The 27,516-nt window shown below is 34.8% G+C and overlaps 1 protein-coding gene across 10 annotated transcripts; it reads left to right on the top strand.

Annotated features, from left to right (window-relative positions):
* The first annotated feature begins 541 nt into the window (after positions 1 to 541).
* Positions 542 to 17,225, top strand: LOC111386691. 10 transcript variants are annotated; one of them, XM_023011157.1, is made up of 8 exons: positions 6,336 to 12,442; positions 12,518 to 12,820; positions 13,061 to 13,791; positions 14,057 to 14,507; positions 15,013 to 15,870; positions 15,960 to 16,061; positions 16,153 to 16,245; positions 16,555 to 17,225. In XM_023011157.1, the coding sequence occupies exons 5-8, from the start codon at positions 15,805 to 15,807 to the stop codon at positions 16,807 to 16,809; spliced, it is 516 nt and encodes a 171-aa protein (XP_022866925.1). In that variant the 5' UTR covers positions 6,336 to 12,442; positions 12,518 to 12,820; positions 13,061 to 13,791; positions 14,057 to 14,507; positions 15,013 to 15,804; the 3' UTR covers positions 16,810 to 17,225. The 10 variants fall into 10 exon arrangements, 3 of the variants coding, with proteins under 3 accessions (XP_022866933.1, XP_022866940.1, XP_022866925.1); XR_002701294.1 differs by adding an exon at positions 542 to 793 and having other exon boundaries at positions 12,406 to 12,442; positions 15,013 to 16,782; XM_023011165.1 differs by lacking the exons at positions 6,336 to 12,442; positions 12,518 to 12,820; positions 13,061 to 13,791 and adding an exon at positions 542 to 793.
* The last annotated feature ends 10,291 nt before the right edge of the window (positions 17,226 to 27,516 follow it).

A 27,516-nucleotide genomic window follows, 5' to 3' on the forward strand; every position in this document is an offset into this window, starting at 1 on the left:
ATCTAACAACCAAGTCCATGAGCTTCACCCGGTCTAATTTTATTCCCTCTTGAATGGTTTGAATCTTAGCCTATTTACCTTTCTTTTTGGTTCAATTAAGAGGCCTAACCTTAGACTATTTATAAGATTATAACCCTAGCTATTTTCTAGTATGATTTAGTAAGGAGATTTTCGGCTACCCCCTTTGATGTGTGAAAAACGGCTCCTTGAAATGTCCAAAACGGTTTATTACTTTGTGTAATTTGTGGTTCCTTCATAGCCTACCTTTGTGGTGTTTTCTCCTTGCCTTTGTAGCTATAAATTATCATTATTTCTTGTCCTTCGTGGGTAAGATTAAATAGCAACCGAGGTGAAATATATTAGTTGTGGATCGGATCCCCTTTTTTTGGTTGTTGGTAGAGAAGTTACATTGGACTGAGCCCGAAAAACACCGATTTGAAGATCCTTGGAGAGAGCTTTTACAACAGAACCTTTTTTGTTTTTTAATAAATGTCCCATTATTACTTAAGTGAATTCAATAGGGACCCAACCCAATGCCCAAGTTCCCATAGCCATTTCAATTTCACACCTTCACACAACCACATATTCAGAACAACACCCAATTCCTTTTCCAATTTCCAAACCCTATATTCTAATTTCTACCTCTTCTACGACTCGTGAATCCTGACTCTCGTTGTCGTTGACCGTCGTCTCCCATTCCCACAGCCTAGGCCACAGATCTAGCCTTTGCGAATTGAGGCTATAGAGTTCGATCAACTTTTCCAATGCTTCTTACTTGCTGTCGCTTCAACAGGTTTCTGAGTTTTATTTATTTTTAATCTTTTTGTGTGTTTTTTTTTTTTTTTTGCCATTATTTGTTATAAAGAAGTTTCACCGGGGGATCGGAAGGGTTGGACTTGTTTGCATGTTCTGGGTTCGCATCGCTGGAAGCTCTGATTTGTTTATTTTTATTCAATTTTTTTGTTCGGAATCTAAATGATTTTAATAGATTGAACAGAAGAACTTTTGATCAGTGCTATGCTTGTGCTTACATCAATTTTTCTATGTTTCAGACTTCTTGTAAAATTCACAACTATTGATTTGGAAATTGTATTAAGAAGCTACCTTTCCATAGTTTTGTTCGAGAAATTGCCCAGGACTTCGATTCAATATGCATTCATAATTATAAATTGGGGAATTTGTGAATTTGTAGATATATGACATATGTGATAATGATAAATTGGTACTGGAAATTGGAAATTGAAACTTGATATATTTTCAATGTATATGATTTTTAAATTTTAGTTTATTTACATAACAATTTTTAATTCTTTTGAATTAAATATTAGTAAACGACATCGCTATTATGTTCGTTGACTGTCGACGATCAATGAGCAACAGTCAACAGTTGCCCTAGCTGAATATGATTTTTAAATTTTAGTTCATTTACATAACAATTTTTAATTCTTTTGAATTAAATATTAGTAAACGACATCGCTATTACGATCGTTGACTGCCGACGATCAATGATCAACAGTCAATAGTTGCCCTAACTGAACTTAAATTCTAGATCCACCACTAGACTTAACCATGTTTTGAAGGTAATTTTCGTAAATTTTCCATTGGAAAATATTTTTTCATTGTCCTAAGGTACCCATAGCCGAACTCTTGTATGATTTTACTGGAGAGCATTTGATTCCAAAGGAACAAATTATCCTGGTAATAAAGAAGGGAAAGAAAACAAAATTATTGGAAGAAAGAAATACACGCTGAAAGAGCTTTGTTTAGGAAAGCAAGTATTTGACACTATGAAGGGTAAATTGTAAAACCTACTTGCCAATAAAGATAACTTTGCAAGTACTAGGGGAAGCTTAAATGACGAAACAATTTTAAACAATGTTGCACCTCAAGCAAGGTTGCATGATTGAGAATTGTTAACAAGGCGAGTCTTCTTCAGACATTTTTAAACGAAAGCGGAAAGGCTATGAAATAAGTAGTAGATTGTGTCTAGGGCACCTGAGAGTCAAAGGCTACGAAATAAGTAGGAGAACGTGTCTATGGCACCTAAGAATCAAAGGCCCACATGTCCAGCATGGGGATGGAATAAAGTGAGTGAAATGAAGGCATGCAGAGACATCGCTAGTGTTTATCAACGTTGTGAGCACCCAACCTTCAGCTAGAGAAATCAATATTATGGTAAAGTCCCCTTATGTAGAAGAAGGCATGAAAAACGTGCACAAAACATACTCCCAAATATCTAGAGGGCCCGCATTTGAAAACTCCTAGATCTGAAGTCCTAAAACCTGAATTTTTTAAAATTATGTATAGTAATGATAAAGGGAATCATATATCCCCACCGTGATATGTCAGGGACACGAGCCTTAAGAGTTTGGTATAGCCTTAACCATCTTTTGAAGGTAATTTTCGTAAATTTTCCGTTGGAAAATATTTTTTCATTGTCCTAAGGTACCCATAGCTGAACTCTTATATAATTTTACAGGAGAGCATTTGGTTCTAAAGGAACAAATTATCCTGGTAATAAAGAAGGGAAGAAAACAAAATTATTGAAAGAAAGAAATACATGCTTAAAGAGCTTTGTTTAGGAAAGCAAGTATTTGACGCTATAAAGGGTAAGTCGAAAAACCTACTTGCCAATAAAGATAACTTTGCAAGTACTAGGGGAAGCATAAATGACGAAACAATCAAAACAATGTTGCACCTTAAGCAAGGTCGCATGATTGAGAATTGTTAACAACGCGAGTCTTCTCCAGGCATTTTTAAACGGAAGGCGACCCTCTTTTCACCCATTGCAAGGTTGAAATCAAAGGCGTAAGTAACACTAAATGAAATTTTGACTAAAAGTGAGGCTCATTCTGCCAAATAAATGCAAGGACTAATTTTGACCTTGAAAAACCCTACCATCAAGGATGAGATCACACCTGCCCACATTCAAAGTTGATATCACAACATGTTGTAATCGTGTGTGTAGTATTGATGTAATAAAAAGCCATAGCTAGAGCAAGATAATAATCCTCCTTCCTTTATTGTAAAGAGTGATTAACGAAATTTTGTAATCGTATTGTTGATATGCAGTAGTCTTAAATGCATCTATGCAAAGCATAACTAAATATCAAATGAGTAAAGCATTGTGAGCCTAAATAGATTGCCAAAAAATCAATTTATACAAAAGAGCGATAATATCTCATTAATAGATTGCCAAACGAGCAATTTTATACAAAAAGCAAGGAAATTTCACTACTACCAAAAGATAATACAAATACAAACTATCTTTCCAAATTAACCCAGAACTGAAGATTCTTAAAAGTCGGATCGTCGTGGTTAACTCGAATGTCATTCCTCGAGAACACAATTACTTAAAAATAAGGAAGAGGAGTGAGAGTCGAAGTATCAATTGGCCTAATAATACACAATTACTTAAAAATAAGGAAGAGGAGTGAGAGTAGAAGTATCAATTGGCCTAATAATAACCACAACCCCACTAGCATGAAAATCTGTAGGTTGAGAAGGATCAATAGGAAAGGACGAAGATGACCTCTGAAGCTAGGGTGTCCTCGACATCATTTTCATAAGCCTCCAAAAAGTTCATATTCCAATGAAAGCTTCTAATTATATCAAGAATTTTACTACCCCTTTTTCCATAGCATCCCAACTAGTCTTGCCTCGTGAACAATCATTTCAAGAGGCTGGACCCTATAATGGCTGATTTTGTCTCAATATTCTCCAATTGATTATGGAGCGAGGTTATGTCATTCTTTACATTATCAATTTCCTTAGAAGTAGCAAAATGCTTAGACATAGTCAATTAGAACTCCTCTCTAAGGCATGAAATTGTCACGTTCAATCCTAGCAACATAGTTTGCATGGTTTTCCTTGGTCAATTATAGATCTATAGAGATCCTCTTGGTATTAACCACCAAGAAAGCTTCTCTCATAGTAAACGCTTCAACACCTTTACTAATTTCTTTATATTTAGCTCACTCCATAATGATCTTCCCTAGTTTCTTATGGAGAGTCTCGTACTTCTTTTCCAAAGAATCAATCTTTTTATCCAAGCCATCTACCAGCGAAACATGGACATTATATCCAAACTTTTATTTTTTTATGCAAGACAGTAGCTTGCATGAGGTGGCGTGAGTCATTTTCCCTATTTGAGTAGGGATAAGCTCTTCCGTAATTTTTTCAAATATTGATTAAAATAAGCATACATAATCTAGTTCCCGAGAAATAAAAGAGAAAGCATTGACAAAACTCCCACATTTAATACTTCATTATAGTGAGGGATTGAAGGCAAGAAAAAATGGTAATTATATTACCAGAAATACTCAATCTTATTGCCTTCAAAGTTACTGCAGATTACATTCCAATTTATACATACTAGAGGACTCAGGGGATTGCATCGGAATAAATGTGACTATTACATATCTAAGAAGACTCCTTAAATTACTCAATCAATTGTTAGAATACTAGTAGACACTTGACAAAAAAATAAAGTTCAGTAAATGATTTTGAATTCATCAGTGATCATTAATTTGGTTTATTTTCAAACATTGCCTCCCGTAAACCAAATTTTCTTTTCATTCCAAGTCTCGCAAGTTGTTTCTTGAAGTTCTGACCTCCAATTGGTTTTGTAAATACATTTGCTACTTGATCTTCTATTTTGCAGTATTTGACTTGAATTAATCCATCTTGAACAAGCTCTCTCAAGAAGTGATACCTCATACGAATGTGTTTAGTCCTCCCATGTAGAACTAGTTCTTTTGTAACAGAAATTGCTGAATTATTATCACACAAAAGAGTTGTAGGAGCATCCTACTTGTGGTTTAGATTCTCCAAAATCCCTCATAACCATACAATTTGGTAGCCAGCAAAAGATGTCACAGTATATTCATCTTCCGTTGTTGACAGAGCAACAATTGGTTGTTTCTTCGAACTCCAACAAATTACTCCACTTCCAATGCTAAAGGCATAACCCGACGTACTTTTAATATCATCAACACTTTCGGCAAGATCACTGTTAGTGTATCCAAAGAGTGTAATTGGAACATTTGCTTGATAAAAAATTCCATAATCAATTGTCCCCTTCACATATCGTAAAATTCTTTTAGCAGCTTCCCAATGTTCTGAATGTGGTGCTTCCATGAACCTACTTGTTAAACTTACAGCAAACAAGATATCAGGTCTTGTAGCTGTGAGATACATCAGATTTCCCACTAAGCTCCTGAACATGGTGGTATTAATAAGCTTTCCTTCTCCTTCCTTTCTGAGTTTCTGGCCTAAGATGCATGGAGTTGAAACAGAATTTGCAAATTCCATCTTAAACATTTTTAGAATCTCTCTAGCATACTGCTCTTGAGTAATAAAAATTCCACTTTCAGATTGGTGTACTTCAATACCCAAAAAATGATGTAATTTTCCCAAATCAATCATATTAAACTCTTTCATCATCAAGTCTCTAAAATTATCCAACATAGCCAAATTATTTCCAGTGAAGACAAGATCATCAACATAAAGACTTACAATAATGAAACTTCCATCAGAACCATTTTTGATGTAGAGAGTATGTTCATGTGGACTTCTATGAAAGCCATTTGTTTCAAAAAATGCATTGATTCTACTATACTAAGCCCTTGGTGATTGTTTTAAACCGTATAAGGCCTTTTTTAACTTGTAAACTTTATGCTCTTCTCCCTCTTTCCCAAAACCAGGTGGTTGTTCAACATAAATCTCTTCTTCAATAAAAACATTTAAAAATGCAGATTTAACATCCATTTGCAAGAGCTTCCAGTTATTTTGAGCAGCTAGAGAAATTATAAGCCAAATAGTGTCAAGTCTCGAGACCGGGGCGAATACCTCATTGTAGTCTTCTCCTTTTCTTTGCACATACTTCGTTGCTACAAGCCGAGCTTTGTGTTTGTTGACTGAATTGTCTAGATTCAGTTTAGTTTTGAACACCCACTTTACTCCTACAGGCTTCTTGTTTGGTGGCAGATTTGTAAGCGCCCACATATTGTTCTTTTCAATGGCATCAATTTCTTCCTTCATGGCATTTCTCCATTTTTCTTCTTTGATTGTTGCTTCATATAAAATTGGATCCTCACCTGCAAAAAAAAAAAATAATAATAATAATAATACAGCACCTTCTTCATGAGCAGGTTCTGTAGACTCATAGATTTCTTGCAATCTTCTCATTTTTGTTCTTGGTGGCTCTTCATCAGATTCTTCTCTTCTAGAAGAACTTGGAGGTGAAAGGGATCCACAACTTGATGAATTGTCACAGTTTTCATTTGAGGTATTATCTCCTTCTTGAAAAATTATTGATTAACTGCTCTCATTACCTTCAAGGGTTACATTTTCATCAAACTTTACATCCTGACTTATCACAATTTCTTCGTCAATGGATTGTATAATTTATAACCCTTAGACCTTTCACTATATCCAACAAAAAATGCATTTCAGAGCTTTATCATCCAATTTATTCCTTATAGCATCCGGTATATGGGCAAAAGCAAGACTAGCGAAGATCTTTAGGTGTGAAACTTTTGGTTTAGAACCATACCAGGCTTCATGTGGAGTCATGTTATTCAAACTTTTTGAGGGTGACCTGTTGATCAAATATACTGCACAAGCAACTGCCTCTGCTCAAAGTTCTCGTGGTAGTTGCTTTCTTTTAAGCACGCATCTTCCCATTTCCATAATGGTTCGGTTTTTTCTTTCACAAACTCCATTCTGCTATGGCGAATACCGTACAGTCAGTTCATGTCTTATTCCAAGATTTCTGCACAATTTTTCAAAGTCCCTTGAAAGATACTCAGTCCCACGATCAGTTTTTAATGTCTTAATAGAAAATCCAGAAAAGTTCTCAACTTCAGCTTTAAAATCTTTGAAAGCATGAAAGCAATCAAATTTTTCTTCAAGAAAATATGTCCAAACTTTTCTGCTAAAGCCATCAATGAAAGAGATAGAGATAAAACTGGAATTGGTCCACACAAGTCTGAATGGATAAGTTGTAGACGTTGTCTTGCTCTCCAAGATGACTTGTGTGGAAATGAACTTCTATGTTGCTTTCCAAGTTGGCAGGCCTCACAAACTTCTTTCAGTTGTTCAATCTAAGGAAGACCATCCACCATTTTCCTTTCTGATAACAATTTCAAGGCTCCATAATTTAAATCCCCATACCTATCATGCCATAGTTTCGAAATTTCTCCATTTGTGCTAGTGAAATGAAAAGCAACATTAGTAACTTTTAGCTGAATAGGAAACAGATTATTTGATGCCAATGGGATCTTTGCGACAATCTGATTTTCTCTGGTCAAAATGCACAATTTATCATGTAAATTGATCTCAAAACCCTTTCTTAAAAGGTGGCCTGCACTTAATAGATTGCTTCGCAAACCAGGAACATAATAAACATCAGACATCTTTTCAAGCTTTCCTATCTTAGTTTCAATCATTATATATCCAATCCCTTTAATTGCAAAAGCTCTAGCATCACCAACTTTGACTTGCCCTAATTCTGATTCCACCATCTTAGAAAACAAGCTTTTGTTTCCAGTCATATGCTTACTAGCACTGTTATCCAGATACCAAACATCATCATTTTGCATTTTTTCACATGTTAATAACAAAGTTTTAGAAGTGTACTTCTTATGATAGTCATTTTTATGAATGAAACTAGTTTTTGCTTTATCCTTATTTTTCTAGTTCCGGCACTCATTGCTTTTATGGCCAAGTTTGTGGAAATGATAGCATTCAACATATTCCTTTCCCTTATACCAGCAATCACTACTTTTATGATTAGTTTTATGATAGTAATAGCATTCAGGGAATTCTTTTCTACCTCTTTGATGATATCCTCGACCTCGACCTCTTCGAAAATTGCTTGTGTGATCATCCTTTACTTCTTCTTTGAACTCTCCACCACTTTGAAATCATCTTCCTCTTCCAAAAGAATGGTGTCCTCTCCTTCGACCTCCAGATCGTCCTCTTCCCTAAAGGTATTAGAATGAGAGCCTCCTGAAATTTGAGATTTGAGTGCTTGATCAGGGAGTGAAGGATTCCTGTGCTTTACTCGCAGTTCATGAGATTTTAACGATGCAAGTAAATCATCTAATGAAAGTGTTTCCAAGTCTTTAAATTCCTCAATTGTGGCAACAATGAAATCAAACCTTGATGGTAGACTTTGAAGAACTTTTTCAACAACTTTTTGATCTTCTAAATGTTCGCCATTGAATGCCATTTGATTTATAATTGTAGTAACCCGTGTGAAGTAATCAGAAATACTTTCTTCTTCTTTCATTTCCAATTTCTCGAACTCTAATCTCAAGGACTGTAAGCATACCTTTTTTACTCTCTCTTCTCCAAGGTGTACTGTCTGCAAAATTTCCCAAGCTTGCTTTGAAGTTTCAGCTTTTGTAATTCGTTCAAACACCAGTCTTTCAATTGCCTAGTAAATGTGGAAAAGGGCTTTACTATCTTTTTCTCGCTTTTCATTCAAAGCATTTCTTTGTGCTTGAGTCATTCCATCTTCAGTCTCCGGATCTTCAAAACCTTCATAAAAAATATTCCTGAGCTTCATAGATTTTAGCAACACTTTCATATTGTGATTCCAATAGTCATAATCTTCCCCATTGAAACGAGGTATAAGAGACACTAGATTACTTGGATTTGCCATGATTTTCTTTTCCAAGATATTTTACTACTATTTTATTCTGAGAATAATTTTTGTAATGGTCGAATGCTCTGATACCAGTTTGAAGGCAAGAAAAAATGGGAATTATATTACTAGAAATACTCAATCTTATTGCCTTAAAAGTTACTGCAGATTACATTCCAATTTATACATACTAGAGGACTCAGTAGATTGCATTAGAATAAATGTGACTATTACATATCCAAGAAGTCTCCTTATGGGAAGTACCAAACAACTTAAGTAGGTCCAAGCAAAAACAAAAGTAATTTTGTCATTCCAAAACCTACCACAATTTATGTATAAGAAAATTTCTATATGGAACAGATGAATCCTGTCATGGATTCTCAATTATTTGGATCTAAAAATTTACCTATATCTTTAATTGTTCAAACGTGAGATGGTATGATACAACATTCTTTCTTAAAGTAATTCACTAAAAGCTATTGGATGTTTCAGAGAATCAATATTCTAACAAGTTGTTATTATTATTGTTAATATGAAATTAAAAGCGTGATTTATGCATAGATCCTAGTAGATAAAGAATCTTTCTTCTCTCTTTTGAGAAAAGCATGAAAAATTAACTAGTAAATTTAAGATGATTTGCTTGTCAAATGATCAGTTTTTTTCATCTAAAGATAAGCAGAACCAAGAATATATCACTGGTTTGTACATTTCATCACAGAGGCCCTACAACCACTTGAATCGAGGATATTAAGATGAGAATATATAACATAAGAACTGAGATGTCAATAAATGGAATTGATAATAAATAAAGTGAAAGACGACGACTCATAAGGTAATTGGACCATATTTTTGTTTAGCTTAAAAGAAATTTATGCACCATCAGAACAAGTTACGAAGAGGAAGAGGTAGATCAATATTAAGATGACATGTTTCCATAGTTAACAAGGATATATTTTCATCAAATCTTCTAATATTAGATATGAAATGACCAGATAGACAAGAAAAAAATCACATAGCAAAACTCAAATTTAAAAGGAACAAGACCTTTTTTTTCCCTTTCTTTTAGCCATCTTACCTTTGGGGCAGTACCTCAACATCTTGTTTCTTTCTCGCGATAAATGCATAAAGTTGGCTCGAGCTCTTTCTTGTCTGTATGAGTAGTTAGAGGAGAGTGAGAATGGGGAAAGGGATGGGGTGAATCTGCATCACGAGGAGTAGATGCAATGGATATAATACATACACACACACACACACACATATAAACAAGCGATTTACTTTGGTCGACAATTTGATGTATCTATATGTTTATGTATGAGAGTATATAACTGGCTATTTATAGTAATGGTGTCAATTTGTATCATAAATGGAGGGGACTAGAAACTTGTGTGGGCAAATAAGTGTGTTGCATGCAGCTCTTAGTCTAGTTAATGGAACAGATCTATAAATTTCATAGTTAAACTTTTACGTTTAATATTTGTTATGTTGACATATTTTTGTGTATCATATCCATTGTAGAGTTATATACAGCAGCTGAACTATGGATAAATATTGGATACATAATCCCAATAGAACTAGCATTGAATATTTGTCAGGTATTGATGAATTTATTAGAGTTGCAAGCAACCATGTCAATTATACAGGTCATTCTGAGTGCCCTTGCCAAAAGTGTAATAATTGCTCTTGGAGACTAGTAAGTGAAATTCGACAACACTTGATCATGCATGGTATGTTATACAATTACACTACATGGAATCGTCATGGAGAATGATTGGGGACTGCGTTAGGTTCCTCTATGAATAACTTGTTTTGCAGCCCAAGACCGACTAATGACATTGATTGTGATAATGATCAAGTAATGAAAATAATCAATGATATGTATCCACATGCCTTGCACCATCATGAGCAAGATGTTTTAGAGGAAGATGACATATTACTTGAGGATGATACGTTGGGAAATAATCAGACGTCAAATATGCGTAGGCAAGAGATAGATAAGTAAAAAGAACTTTACCCTAATTGTAAAGATTTCTCTGTGCTGACATTTATTGTAGAGTTGATGCAACTAAAAGTGAGGAATTTGATGAGCTTATGAGCATCTTGAAAAGGATGCTTCTGAACGAAAATCAATTACCTCCTACTCATCGACATGCCCATAAAATTTTAAAAGATCTCGGACTAGGCTATGAAAAAATCCATGCATGTAAATATGATTGTGCACTATTTTACAAGGAAAATGAATGGTTAGATAAGTGCCCCATTTGTAATAAGCCAAGATATCAGAACAGTTCTGAAGATAAGAAAAAGATTCTTCAAAAAGTATTGCGCTATTTTCCAATAAAGCCAAGATTACAGCGATTATGCATGTCAATGTATACTGCCAATGATATGAAATCGCACAAGGATGGACGAGTTGACGATGGCGACATGAGGCATCCAGCAGACACAATTACATGGAAGGAATTTGATAAGATGTATCCCAATTTTACAGTAAAGTCACGAAACATAAGGTTGGGCTTTGCAACGGATGGTTTTAATCCACTTGGGGATATGAACAAACCTTATAGCATGTGGCCTGTGGTGGTTGTTCCTTATAAGTTGCCTCCATGGATGTGCATGAAAAAAGAATTCGCCATGCTAACGTTATTAATTCCTGGCAAACACGAACCTGGCAAGGGCATTGATGTTTATTTGCGCCCGCTAATCGATGAACTAAAAGAATTATGGGAATTGGTGTGCATACATATGATAAAAGCACTGATTCCACGTTTAACTTACGTGCTGCTGTGTTGTGGACTATTAATGATTTACCTATTTATGGAAATTTATCAGGTTGGAGTATGAAGGGTTATAATGCATGCCCTATTTGTAATGATGATGGAACATCTGAATGGTTTAGTGACAACGTTTTCTATATGAGGTATCGACGATGGCTACCATGAGATCATTTGTGGCGCAAAAGAAGGGATTCCTTTGATGGGAAAACCAAATTTCGTGCAAGACCTAGACAATTATTGGGTAATGAAATTTTATCTCAGGTACAGAACATATACTTTGGCCAGATTAGTAAATATCCTAATAACCTAGACAAAAAAAGAAAGAGGACATTTGAAGTATGAAACTGGACTAAGAAGAGTATTTTCTTTGAGCTAGAGGATTGGTCGAAGTTAAAAATTAGGCATAACCTAGATGTAATGCATATTGAGAAGAACGTTTGTGACACTTTTGTTGGGACAATATTAGGTATAGAGGGAAAATCCAAAGATACAGTCAAAGCTCGCCAGGATTTAGAATCACTTGTAATAAAAAAATCTTTGTGCTTGGATTAGAATGGAGAGAAGTGGGTTAAAAGACATCCATTTTTCACAATGAAGCCAAATTTAAAGAAAGAATTCCTTCAGTTTTTAAAATCAGTAAAATATCCAAATGGCTATGCTGCCAATATTTCAAGAAATGTGGTAGTCGAATCTGGAAAAATTTCTGAATTGAGGAGCCATGATTATCCTGTATTATTCCAACGACTACTTCCGTTGGTATTCGAAAATATTCACCAAATGAAGTGGTTGAGCCAATTGTTCAGTTATCCAATTTCTTTCAACAATTATGTGCGAAAACGTTATGTATGGAGGACATTAAGAGGTTGGAGGATGATATTGTGTATATATTGTGCAAGTTTGAACAAATTTTTCCTCCAGCTTTCTTTGTTTCCATGATTCATCTGCTAGTACATTTACCTGAAGAGGCAAGACTTACAGGTCCTGTGAGTTATCAGCGGATGTACCCAATAGAAAGGTACATGTTTATTAAAAATGGTTTAAATTGTACATTTCTAAATCAATGTATATCACAATGTTTATCCATTTGTAGAATGTTGGGCACATACAAAAAATATGTACGAAATCGGGCTCGACCTGAGGGATCCATTGCAGAGGCATATGTTGCACATGAGTCTCTCACTTTTTGTGCCATGTACCTTCAAAATGTTGAGACACCTTTTAATCGAAATGAACGAAACTTTCATGGTGGCTCCAGATAAGAGAGACTTTCTATTTTCTCCCAAGTAGCATGACCATTTATGAGAAGTTCAAGTATTCCATCCACGAATGATGACATGGAGGTTGCTCAGTGGTTCATATTGAACAACTGTGATGAGGTTCTTCCTTCTCTAATGTAAGTACAACACCTCTGCATTTAGTTTGATTAATTATATTATGCATACATGCAGTATATATGTTCACTTGCTGTGTAGGGAGCATGAGGAAATGATAAAAAGAAATAGCAATGAAAATAGTTTCGTAATTGGTTTCGAGAACGCATAAGTGATTTTATAGTTGGATTAACTTTCACCATTTTTCATGATTTTACTAATTTTAATAATTACATTTTCGCTATTATTTACTCTAAAATTAGGTGAGAAGTCTAGGGGAGGCGAAATCAACCTTGTATGATGATGAGCTATTTGAGTTAGCAAGAGGCCCCATTCGAGCTGAAACATACCAAGGTTGCATTGTGAACGGAGTAAAGTTTATATCTACAGAACGAGATGATAAGCTAACCATGCAAAATAGTGGTGTCTTCGTGCCTGGCAATCATGATATCGATAATGTAGACTTCTATGGAAAGTTGATAAGTGTGGTTGAGATATTATATAGACAACGCTACAAGGTTGTTCTATTCAAGTGTCACTGGTTTAATACAAACCCTCGTAGGATGGGATTTGTTAAACGTGAATACCACTTAATATCTGTAAATTTTAGTACTCAGTGGTATGATAATGATCCTTACATTCTTGCAACAATGGCGAAACAGGTATTTTACGTAAATGACCCCAAAGCAGGTGGTGATTGGAAAGTAGTTCAGAAGTTGGATCACAGGAACATATATGATATACCATGGAAGGAGATGTATAATAATAATGATGACAATAATGATGTGGCGTATCAAGAGACTTCTTCTTTAGATGTACGAAACATGGTTGAAGCTCGAAATTATGATGTTATTCAAACACTATTTCATATAGATGACGTTCCTCTAGTGTTGATTGATCCAAAAACCATTGATCGACGGCCTCTTGGAAGAGAAGATGGCAACTTGGTTGAGAAAATCAATGAACATGGTTTGGAGGACAGTGATTTAGAATAGTAAGTTCATTATGCCTACCCCATATGTATTGAAAATATATATTTAAAATTATATTTTGGTCTCTGTATTTTATTTGTTATGCATCAGCAGACATGGTCAAAAGTGCATAAAATGATATGTTTGAATTAGTTGACCAAAAGGATTTATTACATCTACCAAGCTTTATCTATCTAATTAAAGCTTTGACATGTTGCCCTTTTATTATAGACGTTGTTTGGAATAGTCTAATGTTTATATTCTAACTATTACTTGGTTTTTGTGCAGATGAATCTAATTTCTCATAAGAAACATTCTAAGAACTCTCATGTATCTCCAGCACCTAAGATGTCTCAAGTGACGAGCACAGATGTGCCTCTACTACTTCAGACATCACGATCTGATGGCTCATCCACTACTAGGTTTGTGCCTTCTCTTTCTTTGTGACAATCATTGCAAGCCAATAGGTCAGTACCTCCTTTGTCTCAGACATCTCAATCCCCCAACTCTTCTCTACCTGTGCATCACAAAAGTGGAACTTGGTCAACCACTGAAAATATTCCCACTTTCTCTACTCATTTGATTGATGCTGATCGTACTCCTACACATCTTGAGACACCGACAAGGACCCTTCCTAATCCAGGTACAAAATACGGTCCCTCTAGCCTCAATCTTGACCAACCACCTTCTCGTCCTATGAGTGTTGTTCATCGTCACGTAGGTTGTAAACAAGGCACAGGTACTATGCAATTTTTTAGTGAGTTTTTGATTCTGACTTAAAATAAGCATGATAGTTGTTGCTCAAGTTGTCAAGTTTCTCTTTATCATAGTCTACTGATACATGTGTTATTCATTTAAGAATTGTTGAGAAAAAGGTTTAGTGAGATGTGGGATCTTGAGGAATCTTATGTTTTTTAGTGTACATCTTCCTGACACTTATGCATAGATAGAACTGAATTCATTTGAGTTGTATGATGTTTTGGAAATTCCTTTTAGTTGTCTTATGTTTTGGAAATTGTTTTGTCGCAGTGAAGTAGAAGCTTTTGCTAGAAATGTCTTCATTTGTAAAGCACATGTTATGAGTCAAAACCATTGTTGTGGACTTATCACAATTAAAAAGAACCACTCATGCATGAAAATATGAATTCATTATATAGGTTATTATCTCTTTTTGAATTAAATGTGTCACAAATATTGTCTAAAGAGCAAATATTCAAAAAAAAAATGGGAAACTCATGTGATAGGCATAGCAAAAGGTGAAAATGTTCGTAGAGCTGAAGAAAATGATGAGGCATTGGATGATGAAGTAGAGAGTTCCGAAGGTAGGGTGTTCATTTGGTAATAGTTAATTTTCTTACTGCATGAAGTTCATTTACATGTTCGGCTTTTATTATTGATTTTGCAAGTGTAGGTGTAGGTGCAAGACACTTGCCAAGGACTCTCGATGATCTTCCTACTCGAGGGGCATGTAAAAAAATTAAGACCTCTCGTATCGTTCGTACGACTCGAGAGAAAATTCAAGTTTTATACAATTCAGTAAGCAGACGAGCAACAAATTCTGGAGTGCATAGTTTGTTAGTTCATGATATCGGAGCCATCATTCGATCACATTGCTCAATGAATAATGGTTATTAGAGGACCATTTCTTAAAGTGAGAAAAAGGACCTTATAGATGAGATCACAGTAAGCATATGTGTGCATGTGTTTATGTTGGAAAATTAATAGTCAAAGAAAACTACATGAATAAATTAAAAGCACATTAGTCATTTCATTTTGTGAATTCCTTTAGTTTTACTTTATGACTTATTTTCTAGAATTGGGTAGTTTCTTATAATTATGGTTTCTTTTTATTTTAATAATATTTTTAATTATGTCAATTTCAGATGAACTTCGAGATAGATTTGAAAGGCTTAAGATTGGAAAATTATATTAATAGACTATATAATGGAAGGTATAGGGAGTTCTAGGCTGAGTTGAGTGCATACTATAAGTTGCGCAAGACACATGAGAATGCTTTAGCCAATCCCCCTTTAGAGATGCTTGATAGAGGTATAGATCAATGGGTAGAATTGTGTAATCATTTCAACTCTGATAAGTTCAAGGTATTTATTGTGTAACTCCTTACTAGTTCACAACTTTTACTCCTATTTTTTTATGTCATGTGTGAGTGTGTATATTCTGTTCTTTGCAGAAGGCATCATCAACAAATATAGTGAACCGATCAAAGAAGAAGTATAATCATCGTACTGGTTCACGCCCTTTCTCGTACATAGTGGAGGAGATGGCTGAGGAAGTGAACTTATATGTTATCAACATGTACTTAATTGATTATAATTGTTAAGAATTTGAATATAATATTTGGAACATGGATTTTTTATTATTAGGATGGTTCGAAGTTTCTCAAAGTCGACACATTTGAGTTCGCTTATACAGGAAAGAACAAGCGTTGGACTTATAATGTAGCTAAAGCTCAACACGTGAGAAAGACTCAGCATTATAACTTTGTTTTCTTTATCATGTTTTATATCAAGTTAGACAAAAAGAATATATTGCAAAGTTAGATCAATAGAGGCTAGAAAAATTAACATTATGTTAAGTAGTATGACAATTTTTGTATGATTTTGTTGTGACTATTTTGGAAGTTGACACTGGCATGGGCAAAATGTTTTAGAGAATCGATTATATCTCTTGGGTTGTGCTATATCTCTTGTGTGCATTTGTGTTATATCTCTTGCAAAATTTCATTTTATGAGTTGCTTTATATATCTTGTGAATTGTGTTTGTAGGATGAGATGCTTGTCAAAGAGTATGAATATCTTGTACAAAAGGCAAAGGAGCACCAACTTCCCAAAGATATCCCTTTGGAGGAGATACCAGTAGATGATCCTGATGCTGGAATTAATATCATGATGTTTGTTCTAGGTACGAAGCCTGGACATCAAATTCGTGGGTTGGGAGATGGTCGCATTAGAGACATTCGTACATCTTCTTCTAATGTAAACAATCTGGAGAAAGAGTTAGAAACAGAACGCGCTGCTTGAAAGGTAGCTGATGCAACTCTAGTGAAGATGGAGCGAAGGATGCAAAATAAGATGAAGGTTGATGAGAAACAATTCAATTCTACAGTGTAATCTTGGCATCATTCTATGCACCAGCTATGTGGTAAAGTTCCTGTCTTTGTTGTGCCCCCATTTACACCTTTATCAATAGAGAATAATGCTGATGAGGACGATGATGCTATTGAGGACGAAGAGAATAACTTTGGTGATGATTAGTTGTATATCTAATTCATGAGGATGAAGAGTTATTTTGTTAGGTGCATAATAATAGATATAGAGAATGTTTGCTATACTCATTACTCTTTTTAAGTTTAGATTTAATCATACTTGGTGAATGAATTTTATTTTTGTTTTGATAAAATATTTTGGATTCAATGTTATATTGATTGACACTACAACTCTTAATTAATTTATTGTCGTTTTGTATCTTTATATTAATTTGAATGCGCTGAAAAATTACTGTAATATAAATAACAAATAAAATATAAAAAATATAATTTAATTTTTCCCTATGAATTGTTTCGTAATAGCCTACACATAAGCTTTCCCTACAAAAAAAATTGTTTATAGAGAAAAAAGGGTTTAGCTCGCAAAATTATCTGTTATCCTGTCGTCACAAACTCTTAATTGTTGGGAAAAATGTATCTTAGCCTACAAATATTCGTGCCACACAAAAAAAAAATATTTATAGGGGAAAACATGATTTAGCCCACAACTTAATTTGTGGGAAAAAGCGAAACCTTTTCATGAGCAAATGTATCTTTAGTAGACGAATAATTTTGTCGGGAAAAACTTTACGCGATGAATCATATTTGTCTCCAAAGGGTTCGTAGGGAAAAACCTTAGCCCACAAATTTTTAAAAAAAAATCGCCTTTTACCTAACCTCTCGACGTTTGCCCCACAAATGTGCCTACAAATTTATTTCGTCTGCAAATATTTTTTCCCACAAATACGAACCTTTCCCTACAAAAAAAAGTTGTAGGGAAAACATAAAAATTTTGTAGTATTTTTATAACAAAAATGACCCAAAATATGGGTCTGTCTAATTAGGATAAGCTGAGTAGGAAAAATATTAGAGAAAGAATACCACGAAAGATATAATAAAAGGGGACACATATCCATCGAATGCTTATGAAAAGCTATACAATCATGAGGAGCGCAATTTGCACTTTGAAATTGCCCAAGAAATAGCAATTCTATGTCGGGGATATTAAAACGGTCCTAGTTTCATCCAAATCTTTCTCAGTAATATTGGTAAACATCTCAGAGGCTTCAAAAACATTTTTGTTGACGACATTAAATCCATCTGAATCACTCAAAGGCTCTAGAACTTCATCAGTCCTAAGTGTTGGGTTGTGTGCCCATATAGTATATTTTGCTATGATAAAATAATCATTTACAATAAATAAATCGTGGTTTCATTTATTTATTACATTATTTATTATTGAGCATACAAATTAAAGTGCTTTTGATCACTTGAGATAATATAAGTTGGGTACTTGTGTTGAGAAGTACAGTGTGACACAACTTATATTTTGAACATAAATAATTTTTTCATAACTAATGTATAAGGGTCGACACCTTGTACTGAAAGGTTGTAGTGTTGACCGATTCACTATTCAGGCTTATGATTTGTCCTTATCGTAGAAATAGTTAAAGGTAACACTAGTATACTCGGAGAGTATTGAATGGACTACATCTCTAATTTAATTATATAGCATGATCGTGCGGAAAATTAAATTCCACTAGACCGCTGTGTATTTTATCTAAATCTCTTGACAAGATTATGTATATCTTTTTGTGATTTTAATAGTTTTTTGATTGAGTAGACAACATGAATTTGTGTCGAGAACTGTCACCCTGAAAATGGGTAGAGTGGTTACTTAAGTATTTTCTGTTAAGCGGTTAAAATCTGATCTTAGTGTTTAACGATGGCTAAACTTCGAAATTTGTGATTAATTAACAAGACCATTGAAGAAAATGAAGTTTAAGTTAGTGAGAATAATTATAGGGGCAAAACAGTTATTTATGCTCGTACCAAATTATCATATCTCGGACGGGGATAAAATACATATATAGCATGTCAGAGGAAAGTATTACAGATTTATTGGCTTCTGTGATCATATATATTTCGAGAGTTCAACTTTTTACCTTTAGTGGAAAAAGTAAAGACAAATGAATATGGGTGGTCTAGGGTCGACTACACAGGATCTAGTTATTGGAGCTTGGAGATATATGTCCGATCAGGTCCCTATGGTAGCTCGATAAAGTATTGGAACTTAATTACAGTAATTATAATACTTTTGGGCTTAACTGTAATTACAATAAAGTTTTATATTTAGTTGTAATTACTATGAAAGTTGTAAACTTAGCCCCTGTTTGATCCCCATTACATGGAAAAATTAATGGGGGGAATAGAGTTTTTTTGAAAAATGAGTGGTTGAAAAAGAATGAAAAGTTTTTGATTTACGTGTAATATTATTTTATGGAAGATTGTGTGGTTGAAAATAGGATAGAGAAAAATGAAATGTAATAGAATTTAATGTAATGGGGCTCAAACAGGGGCTTAATTATAATTGTAATTGAAGTTTTAGGACTACACATGTAATTAAATGTAAACAAATTGGATTTGGACTTTAATTAAAACTCCTACTTGGATTTTAATTAGAACTCCTATGAATGTGGAATTACTATTATATAAGGATTGGATCCTAAACATACTATGGAATGGAATTATACAACATTCATAATACATAATTTCATGGTGTTCAAATTTTTGAGAAAAAAAATTATTTTTCTTGATTTTTCAAATGTCCAATTCACGAATTAGCTTCTTAATTTAATTAAAAGAAGGTGCCCATTCACTGGTGTAGTCTTGACTGTGGAGAATACCATAGAATACTTGGAGGTTTGAAGCATTAAGTTCTTGAAATTAAAAGGCTGAAAGTTTGTGATCCAAAAAGCTGAAAGTTTGTGATTCATAATTTATTCAAGAATTGATCATTAAATTTAGGTAAAAATTCAAATTCTTTATTTTTGATAATATATATGTGAACATCTAGACGATCATGTTTTTGAATTAAGTGTTTTTAATTTCTGTATAATTCCGCTTCTACATTCCAACACTAAGTTGAGAACCTGCCCTTCGATTAAGAAGCTTTGGGTTAGACCTAGAACTCGGTTGATGAGTTACAAAATAAAGCAACGCCTCAGTATGCTGAAATTCCTCAAAAGAAGAAGGCGCTTTAGGAGAGATATTCTTAAGTCCAGAGCTTTCTACCTCATAATCATGTGACATATTTTGGGAGTCGCTCTGGGAAGGCATTATAACAAAAAATGATTAAAAAAGCAAGTTGAAAGTAGAATGCGTACCTAATAAAAGTTTTAGGAAAGATACAAGAAGACGAAAGATAGAATCATAAAAGAGAGGATAGATAGCACAATAAGCTAAAAACAACAAAGTAGAAGTAAGAAAGGAAACTAGAAAGATGAATAATATATTTATAGGTTCTAATAGAGAGCGTGAGCCATCAGGCTATGAACTCAAACAAATTGTATTAATTCAAATTATACAGGTAACCGTGACCAATGACTATTAAGGGGCGCCTGATTAAGAATTCAAAAGGAACGAACACAATTGCACGTAACTAACATGCACATTAAATGCATGCATGCCAATAATGTTATCTATAGGTTCACAATTTAAAAGAACGCAAGAAGTCCCCTTGAGAGAACCCATGTCAGCCACAATAAACAAAGAGAAATATGAGCCAATAATGTTATCTATAGGTTCGCAATTAAAAAGAAGGGAAAATTGCAGCAAAAGCTCCAAACCTTTGAAACATTAGCAGATTTTCCCCAAACCTTTCATTTGTTGCAACCGTCACTCCTAATCTTTCAAACGTTGCATCTAAGGCCCTTTTGGATGGTTTTCGTCAAAAAATCCGTTAGTTGACCATCAAACTAAACTTTGACCACCTTTTAATCAATTCTAGAAGGGTAAAATGGTAATTTTCTATTTATCACATTAAACAATTAAAAAACTAAAATAAAAAACCAAAAAAAAAAAGGTCTTGTTCTTCTCCCCCACCGTACCCCACCCCACAATCTGAAACCAAATTGAGTGCACCTACCAGAAGAAATGGCAATTGCTACAACTATGCCTTTTACTCTTCCTTGTGAACTTAAACTCCCAAAACACTTTCACACCCACAGAACACCATAGATCAGACTAAAATTAAACCATAATCTCAAAAATTAGGCATTTTCTGTATTGCCCACTTCGTTTTCTCTGCCAAATGTACAAATTTCGAGAAAACCAAGAATTATCACCAGTGCTTATGCTTCAGCCCAGCTTTCAACGTAAGTTCATCGAAAAATGAGCCAAAAATCGAAGAAGAATTGCAACCAATTGATGTGATAAATTGGGGATTATTGTGGAAGCTGATTTCATGGAACAAGTTGAGACTCATTGCTTGAATTCTTAGTCTTCTTCGTTGCACAGCTAGTACCCTCTCCATGCCCATATATTCCAGTATGTTAGACTGAGGGGTGGGGTGGGGTTGGTTTGGTGGGTGCGGGAGAAAAAGAAGATCCATTTCTTTTTCTTTTTCTTTTTTTATGGTTTTTGATTTTTGATTTTAGTTTTTTAATTGTTTAATGTGATAAATAGAAATTTACCATTTCGCCCTTCTAGAATTGATTAAAAGGTGGTCAAAGTTTAGTTTGATGGTCAACTAACGGATTTTTTTATGGAAACCATCCAAAAGGGCCTCAGATGCAACGTTTGGAAAGGTTAGGGTGACGGTTGCAACAAATGAAAGGTTTGGGGAAAGTCTGCTAATGTTTCAAAGGTTTGGAGCTTCTGTTGCAATTTTCCCTAAAAAGAATGCAACAAGTCTTGGATTTAATATGAATAATAAAATTGGATTTCAGAAACCTTTTTTTTTTTTTTAATCAAGGAATCAATTATGTGAGCACATTCCCTACCTGTGAACTAGAAGTGATATACGAGGGAAACAAAAAACATAGAAGATTAACTCAGAGTATAGGCGAGTCATTCCATATCCAAGCTAGCTAAAATTTGTTACTAAAGCATATGTAGGCAAGTATTTAAAGCATAACTTCAGAGCCAGTAAACGCAAGACACGTAAGCTAAATGAATAAAATATGAATCTAAAATAGAATTAGTTATAAGATAGCCAATAAAAGACTGCCATCTGTCATTTTTTTTCCCTAAATGACACAATTTCCTTGAAGCCAAGAAATAAATCTATAAATATTTCCATGTAAGAGGAGAAAACCATGCAAATTTAAATATCTCCCTCCTAAATAGTCATTTGCCTCTCGCTTTGTTTCGAGCATTAGAACCAGTGAGTTTAATATGTGAAAATGTTGGCTAGGTGAGAGGAATTTGTGGATCTAATTTTTATCATCTACGCACTTATTGTTGGAAATTAAACTTGATTCATGAATGATGGAAAAAATTAAATTTGATACATGAATTAGTTCACTTAATATTCATGCATTTATTTAAATCATGTATTCAAATGGTTCTTTGTATCCTATTATTCATAGTATATAGGAAAAGTCATTAATTAGTCTCTTAACTTCATACAATGTATTTGGGATCCTTTGTACCTATAAAAGGCCTTGTGCTTGAGACATTTTATGAACCAAGCCATAGAATAGAAATCCTTTTAAGAATTCTTTGAATTTTTCTCTCTAACCTTTCATCCCATAATTTTTATTATTTCCAACAAAGTGGTATTAGAGTCATTTCAAAGATGAATAGTTCATTTCCTTTTGTTGTTCCCAAACTAACAAAAGAAAATTATGGACATTGGAGCATACGCATGAAGGCGTTCCTCGGCTTACAAGAGGCACGGGAAGTTGTAGAGAAAGGCTATGATGAACCAGAGAATGAAGGAGCTTTAAGTCAAGCTCAAAGGAATACCTTGCAAAGGTACCGCAAGTTAAATCAACACGCTCTCTCTATTATTCACATAGGCTTAGATGAAGCCATGTTCGAGAAAGTTGCATCCTCAACAAAAGCTAAGGAAGCTTGGGAGATTCTCGAGAACAATTTCAAGGGAATTGAAAAAGTGAAGAAGGTTTGCCTTCAAATCCTTCATGGGGAGTTCGAATCTCTGCACATGAAAGAGTCTGAATCTATCTTTGACTATTTCACTAGAGTGTCCTCCATTGTCAATCATATGAAGCGGTACAGGGAGAATATTGAAGAAAGTCTTGTCATCAAGAAAATTCTTAGATCACTTGACTCAAAACTTGAGTTTGTTAGTATTGCCGTTGAAGAGTCTAATGACTTGGATACCATGACCCTTGATCAACTTATGGGGTCCTTGCAAGCATATGAAGAAAGATTGAAGAAGAAAGGAGAATCGATTGCTCAAGTTCTTCAAACAAATGTCTCTTTGGGAGGTCAACAAAAAGAGCAAGGACGATCTCAAGGAAGAGGTCAAATTCATGATCGAGGTCATGGTCGTGGTCGTGGTCACGGAGGAAATTACGGTCGTGGTAATGAAAGAAATGATGGAAAACAAAATTTGAATTATGAAAGATCAAGCAATCAATCGAGAGGAAGAGGGCGTTGGAACTATGGCTCCAAGAGAGGTGGCGGAAGAAGATATGACAAGTCCAATTTTCAATGTTACACTTGTCATAAATATGGTCACTATGCTTCCGGATGTAGGAGTGTCACCACCAATAATGAAGAGAGAGTGAATTATGTTGAAGCAAAGGAAGATGAAGAATTGTTGTTATTGTTGGCAACCAAAGAAGAAAAGGATAAACAATCGTGGTACCTTGACACCGGTGCCGCCAATCACATGAGTGGCAACAAGGAGTTATTTTCAACAATAAATGAGTTGGTAAAAGGCAACATTATTTTTGGAGATGAAACTAAAGTTCCAATAAAAGGCAAAGGTGATGTTCTCTTTCATGTTAAAAATGGAAGTCATCTTTTGATTTGTCAAGTTTATTATGTACCTACTTTGAAGTCTAATATTTTAAGTTTGGGACAATTATGTGAGAGTGGCTATGACATTTACCTAAAGAATCGTTGCCTTACTTTGAGAGATGTTTCTAATAAACTGATTGCAAAGGTGCCAATGGAGAAAAATAGAATGTTTCTACTCAATCTTAATGTTGACCATCCAAGGTGTCTAAAAGCTTGTGTTGAAGACAATTCTTGGCTTTGGCACTTAAGATTTGGTCATTTGAATTTTGGTGGCTTGAAGACCTTGACGAATGAGGAAATGGTGAATGGGTTGCCAAAAATTAATCATCCCAATCAACTTTGTGAAGGATGCCTCGTTGGCAAGCAAACTAGAAAAAGCTTTCCAAAGGAATCCACCTCAAGAGCAACAAAGCCACTCCAACTTGCAGGTGTATACAGGCCAATCAAACCACCCTCTCATGGTAAAGCAAATTATTTTTTACTATTTATTGATGACTTTTCTCGCAAGACCTGGGTTTATTTTTTGAAGACGAAAGATGAAGTTTTTGGAGCATTCAAAAAATTTAAAACCCTTGTTGAAAATGAGAGTGACAACTCAATTAAAGTATTAAGGACGGATCGAGGTGGAGAATTCACTTCCAAGGAGTTTAACAACTTTTGTGATACCAATGGAATTTGGCATTTCCTTACAGTTCCAAGATCACCTCAACAAAATGGTGTTGTAGAGCGAAAGAATAGAATCATCCTTAACATGGTTCGTAGTATGCTTAAGAGCAAGAGTATGGAGAAAGAGTTTTGGGCCGAGGCTGCTGCATGTGCCGTGTATTTGTCTAATCTTTCCTCGTCAAGGAGTGTTCAAGACATGACTCCTCAAGAAGCTTGGAGTGGTAAGAAACCTAGTGTTTCTCATTTATGTATTTTTGGTAGTATTGCCTATATTCACGTGCCAGATGAGAGGAGATTAAAACTTGATGAGAAAAGTGAGAAGTTTGTTTTTATCGGTTATGATGCAAACTTTAAAGGTGACAAGTTTTACAATCCTCGTAATGGAAAGATTGTTCTTAGTAGAGATGCGAAATTTGACGAAGGAAGTTCGTGGGATTGGAATGTTCCGAAAAATGAAGAATACGAGATTTTTCCTTTCCAAGAAGGAGACTCTAGCCAAAATGTAAGTGAAGATGCCACTCCACCTCATTCTCCTTCTCCTGCTCCTGCTCCTCAATCTCATCATGATAGTCCCTCCGAAGGACCGAGTCGTATTAGAAATCTTGCAGAAATTTATGAAAAAATTGAATTTGTTGATAATCCATCTTTGTTTTGTCTCTCCCCTGACACCGAGCCATTGAACTTTGAAGAGGCAATGGAAGACAAGAAATGGATGTATGCAATGGATGAGGAGATCCAAGCAATAAAAAAGAACAATACATGGGAGCTAGCCTCTCTTCCTGAAGGGCAAAAAGCAATTGGCATGAAATGGGTATACAAAGTAAAGAAACTTGAGGAGAAGTGGAGAAATACAAGGCAAGACTTGTTGCCAAAAGCATGGCATTGACTATGAACGTGTCTTTGCCCCCGTTGCTCGCTTGGAAACCATTCGATTAATCATTTCCTTGGCAGCTCAAAATAAGTGAAAAATTTATCAAATGGACGTCAAGTTTGCTTTCTTGAATGGATACCTTAAAGAAGAAGTGTACGTTCAACAACCATTGGGTTATGTTGTCAAGGAACATGAAGATAAAGTTTTGAAGTTGAAGAAGGCACTATATGGCTTGAAACAAGTGCCTAGAGCATGATATAACCGGATTGACAAGTATTTTCAAGATCATGGATTCATCAAATGTCCACATGAGTATGCTCTTTAAGTTAAAAAGGATGCATTTGGAGGTTTTATGATTGTGTGCTTGTACGTTGATGACTTGATCTTCACGGGCAACAATGAAAACATGTTTGATGAATTTAAGAGAATGATAGCTCAAGAATTTGAGATGACTGACATTGGACTCATGTCATACTACCTCGGAATTGAGGTAAAACAAAATGGAGATAACATTTTGATTTTTCAAGAAGGTTATGCAAAGAAAGATCTTGAAAGATTCAAAATGCAAAATTGCAATCCGGTGAGTACTCCCATTGGGTGTGGAACAAAGATGCCAAAATATGACGAGAGCACGAAAGTGGATCCATCTCTCTATAGATAGCTTGTTGGAAGCTTGAGATATTTGACTTGTACAAAACCCGATATTCTTTATGGTGTTGGTCTTCTTAGCCGTTATATGGAGGCACCAACTTTAACTCACTTGGAGATTGCTAAAAGGATACTTCGCTACATTAAAGGTACCCTTGATTATGGCTTAGCTTATTCTTCTTTTACAAATTTCAAGCTTCATGGTTATGTTGATAGTGATTGGGCTAGTGATATTAATGATTGAAAAAACACCACTGGATTTTTGTTTTTCATGGGTAACACCGCTTTCACTTTGTGTTCAAAGAAGCAGCCCATTGTGACCCTTTCTACTTGTGAAGCTGAATATGTTTCCGCTACATCATGTGTTTGTCATGCCATTTGGCTACGGAAATTATTGGAGATGCTTTATATGCCTCAAAACGAAGCTACACCAATTTATGTTGATAACAAGTCAGCTATTGCTTTGGGTAAAAATCCTATGTTCCATGATCGAAGCAAGCATATAGATACGAGATTTCACTTCACTAGAAAGTGCATTGAGAACAAAGAAGTTGAACTTGCTTATGTGAAGATCAATGATCAAGTAGTAGACATTTTCACCAAATCATTGAAGAATGATGATTTGCAAGATTACGTATTTGGATTGGAGTTATCAAGAGGGGATCAAGTTTAAGAAGGGATGTTGGAAATTAAAATTGATTCATGAATGATGGAAAAAATTAAATTTGATACATGAATTAGTTTACTTAATATTCATGCATTTATTTAAATCATGTATCCAAATGGTTCTTTGTATCCTATTATTCATAGTATATAAGAAAAGTCATTAATTAGTCTCTTTTAAGTTCATACAATGTATTTGGGATCCTTTGTACCTATAAAAGGCCTTGTGCTTGAGACATTTTATGAGCCAAGCCATAAAATACAAATTTTTTTAAGAATTCTCTGAATTTTTCTCTCTAGCCTTTCATTTCATAATTTTTTTTTTTATTTCCAACACTTATCATCTATGCATAAAATCTGAAACTCTAAAAGGAATAGCCAACATAAGGATAACCAAGCGACTATGCACAAATGCTACCTTAGTACCTTGGGAGAAGCATTCCCAAGAGCTCCAGTATTTAATCGGACACTAATGGTAGAAAACAAGAATGATACGCATTAAAATCCTTATTTAGAAAAGCAAGTATCCGATGCTGTGAATAGTAGGTTGAAAAACGTACATGACAGTAAGGATAACTTACCAAGTACTAGGAAAAGCATATATGTTGGAACGGATAAGCCAAGGCTGGACTTAGAACAGGGTCGCAGTAATGAAAACTCAGATGAGAACACAAGAAGAATGGAAGATGAGCCTCTTTCCAACTATAACGAAATTCTAACAGAAGTTGAGACTTATTCTGCCAGGGAAATACAGGGAATAAATTCCACCCCCACAAAGGTCAGCAAGGGTGATTTCATTTCCGCCTGCATTGAAGTATGATGTCATGATTGTGATCCTTTTTCTTTTTCAGTTGCAACGAC

Source organism: Olea europaea, chromosome 3 (genome assembly GCF_002742605.1).
Source record: "Olea europaea var. sylvestris chromosome 3, O_europaea_v1, whole genome shotgun sequence".
Classification (NCBI taxonomy): Eukaryota; Viridiplantae; Streptophyta; class Magnoliopsida; order Lamiales; family Oleaceae; genus Olea; species Olea europaea.

Excerpts from the sequence above, each read along its gene's own strand:
- LOC111386691 (XM_023011165.1), top strand. The coding sequence starts at position 15,805 with ATGCTTGATAGAGGTATAGATCAATGGGTAGAATTGTGTAATCATTTC. Across the intron at positions 15,871-15,959 it reads TCAACTCTGATAAGTTCAAG|AAGGCATCATCAACAAATAT; the intron begins GTATTTATTGTG and ends TGTTCTTTGCAG. Across the intron at positions 16,062-16,152 it reads TGGAGGAGATGGCTGAGGAA|GATGGTTCGAAGTTTCTCAA; the intron begins GTGAACTTATAT and ends TTTTATTATTAG.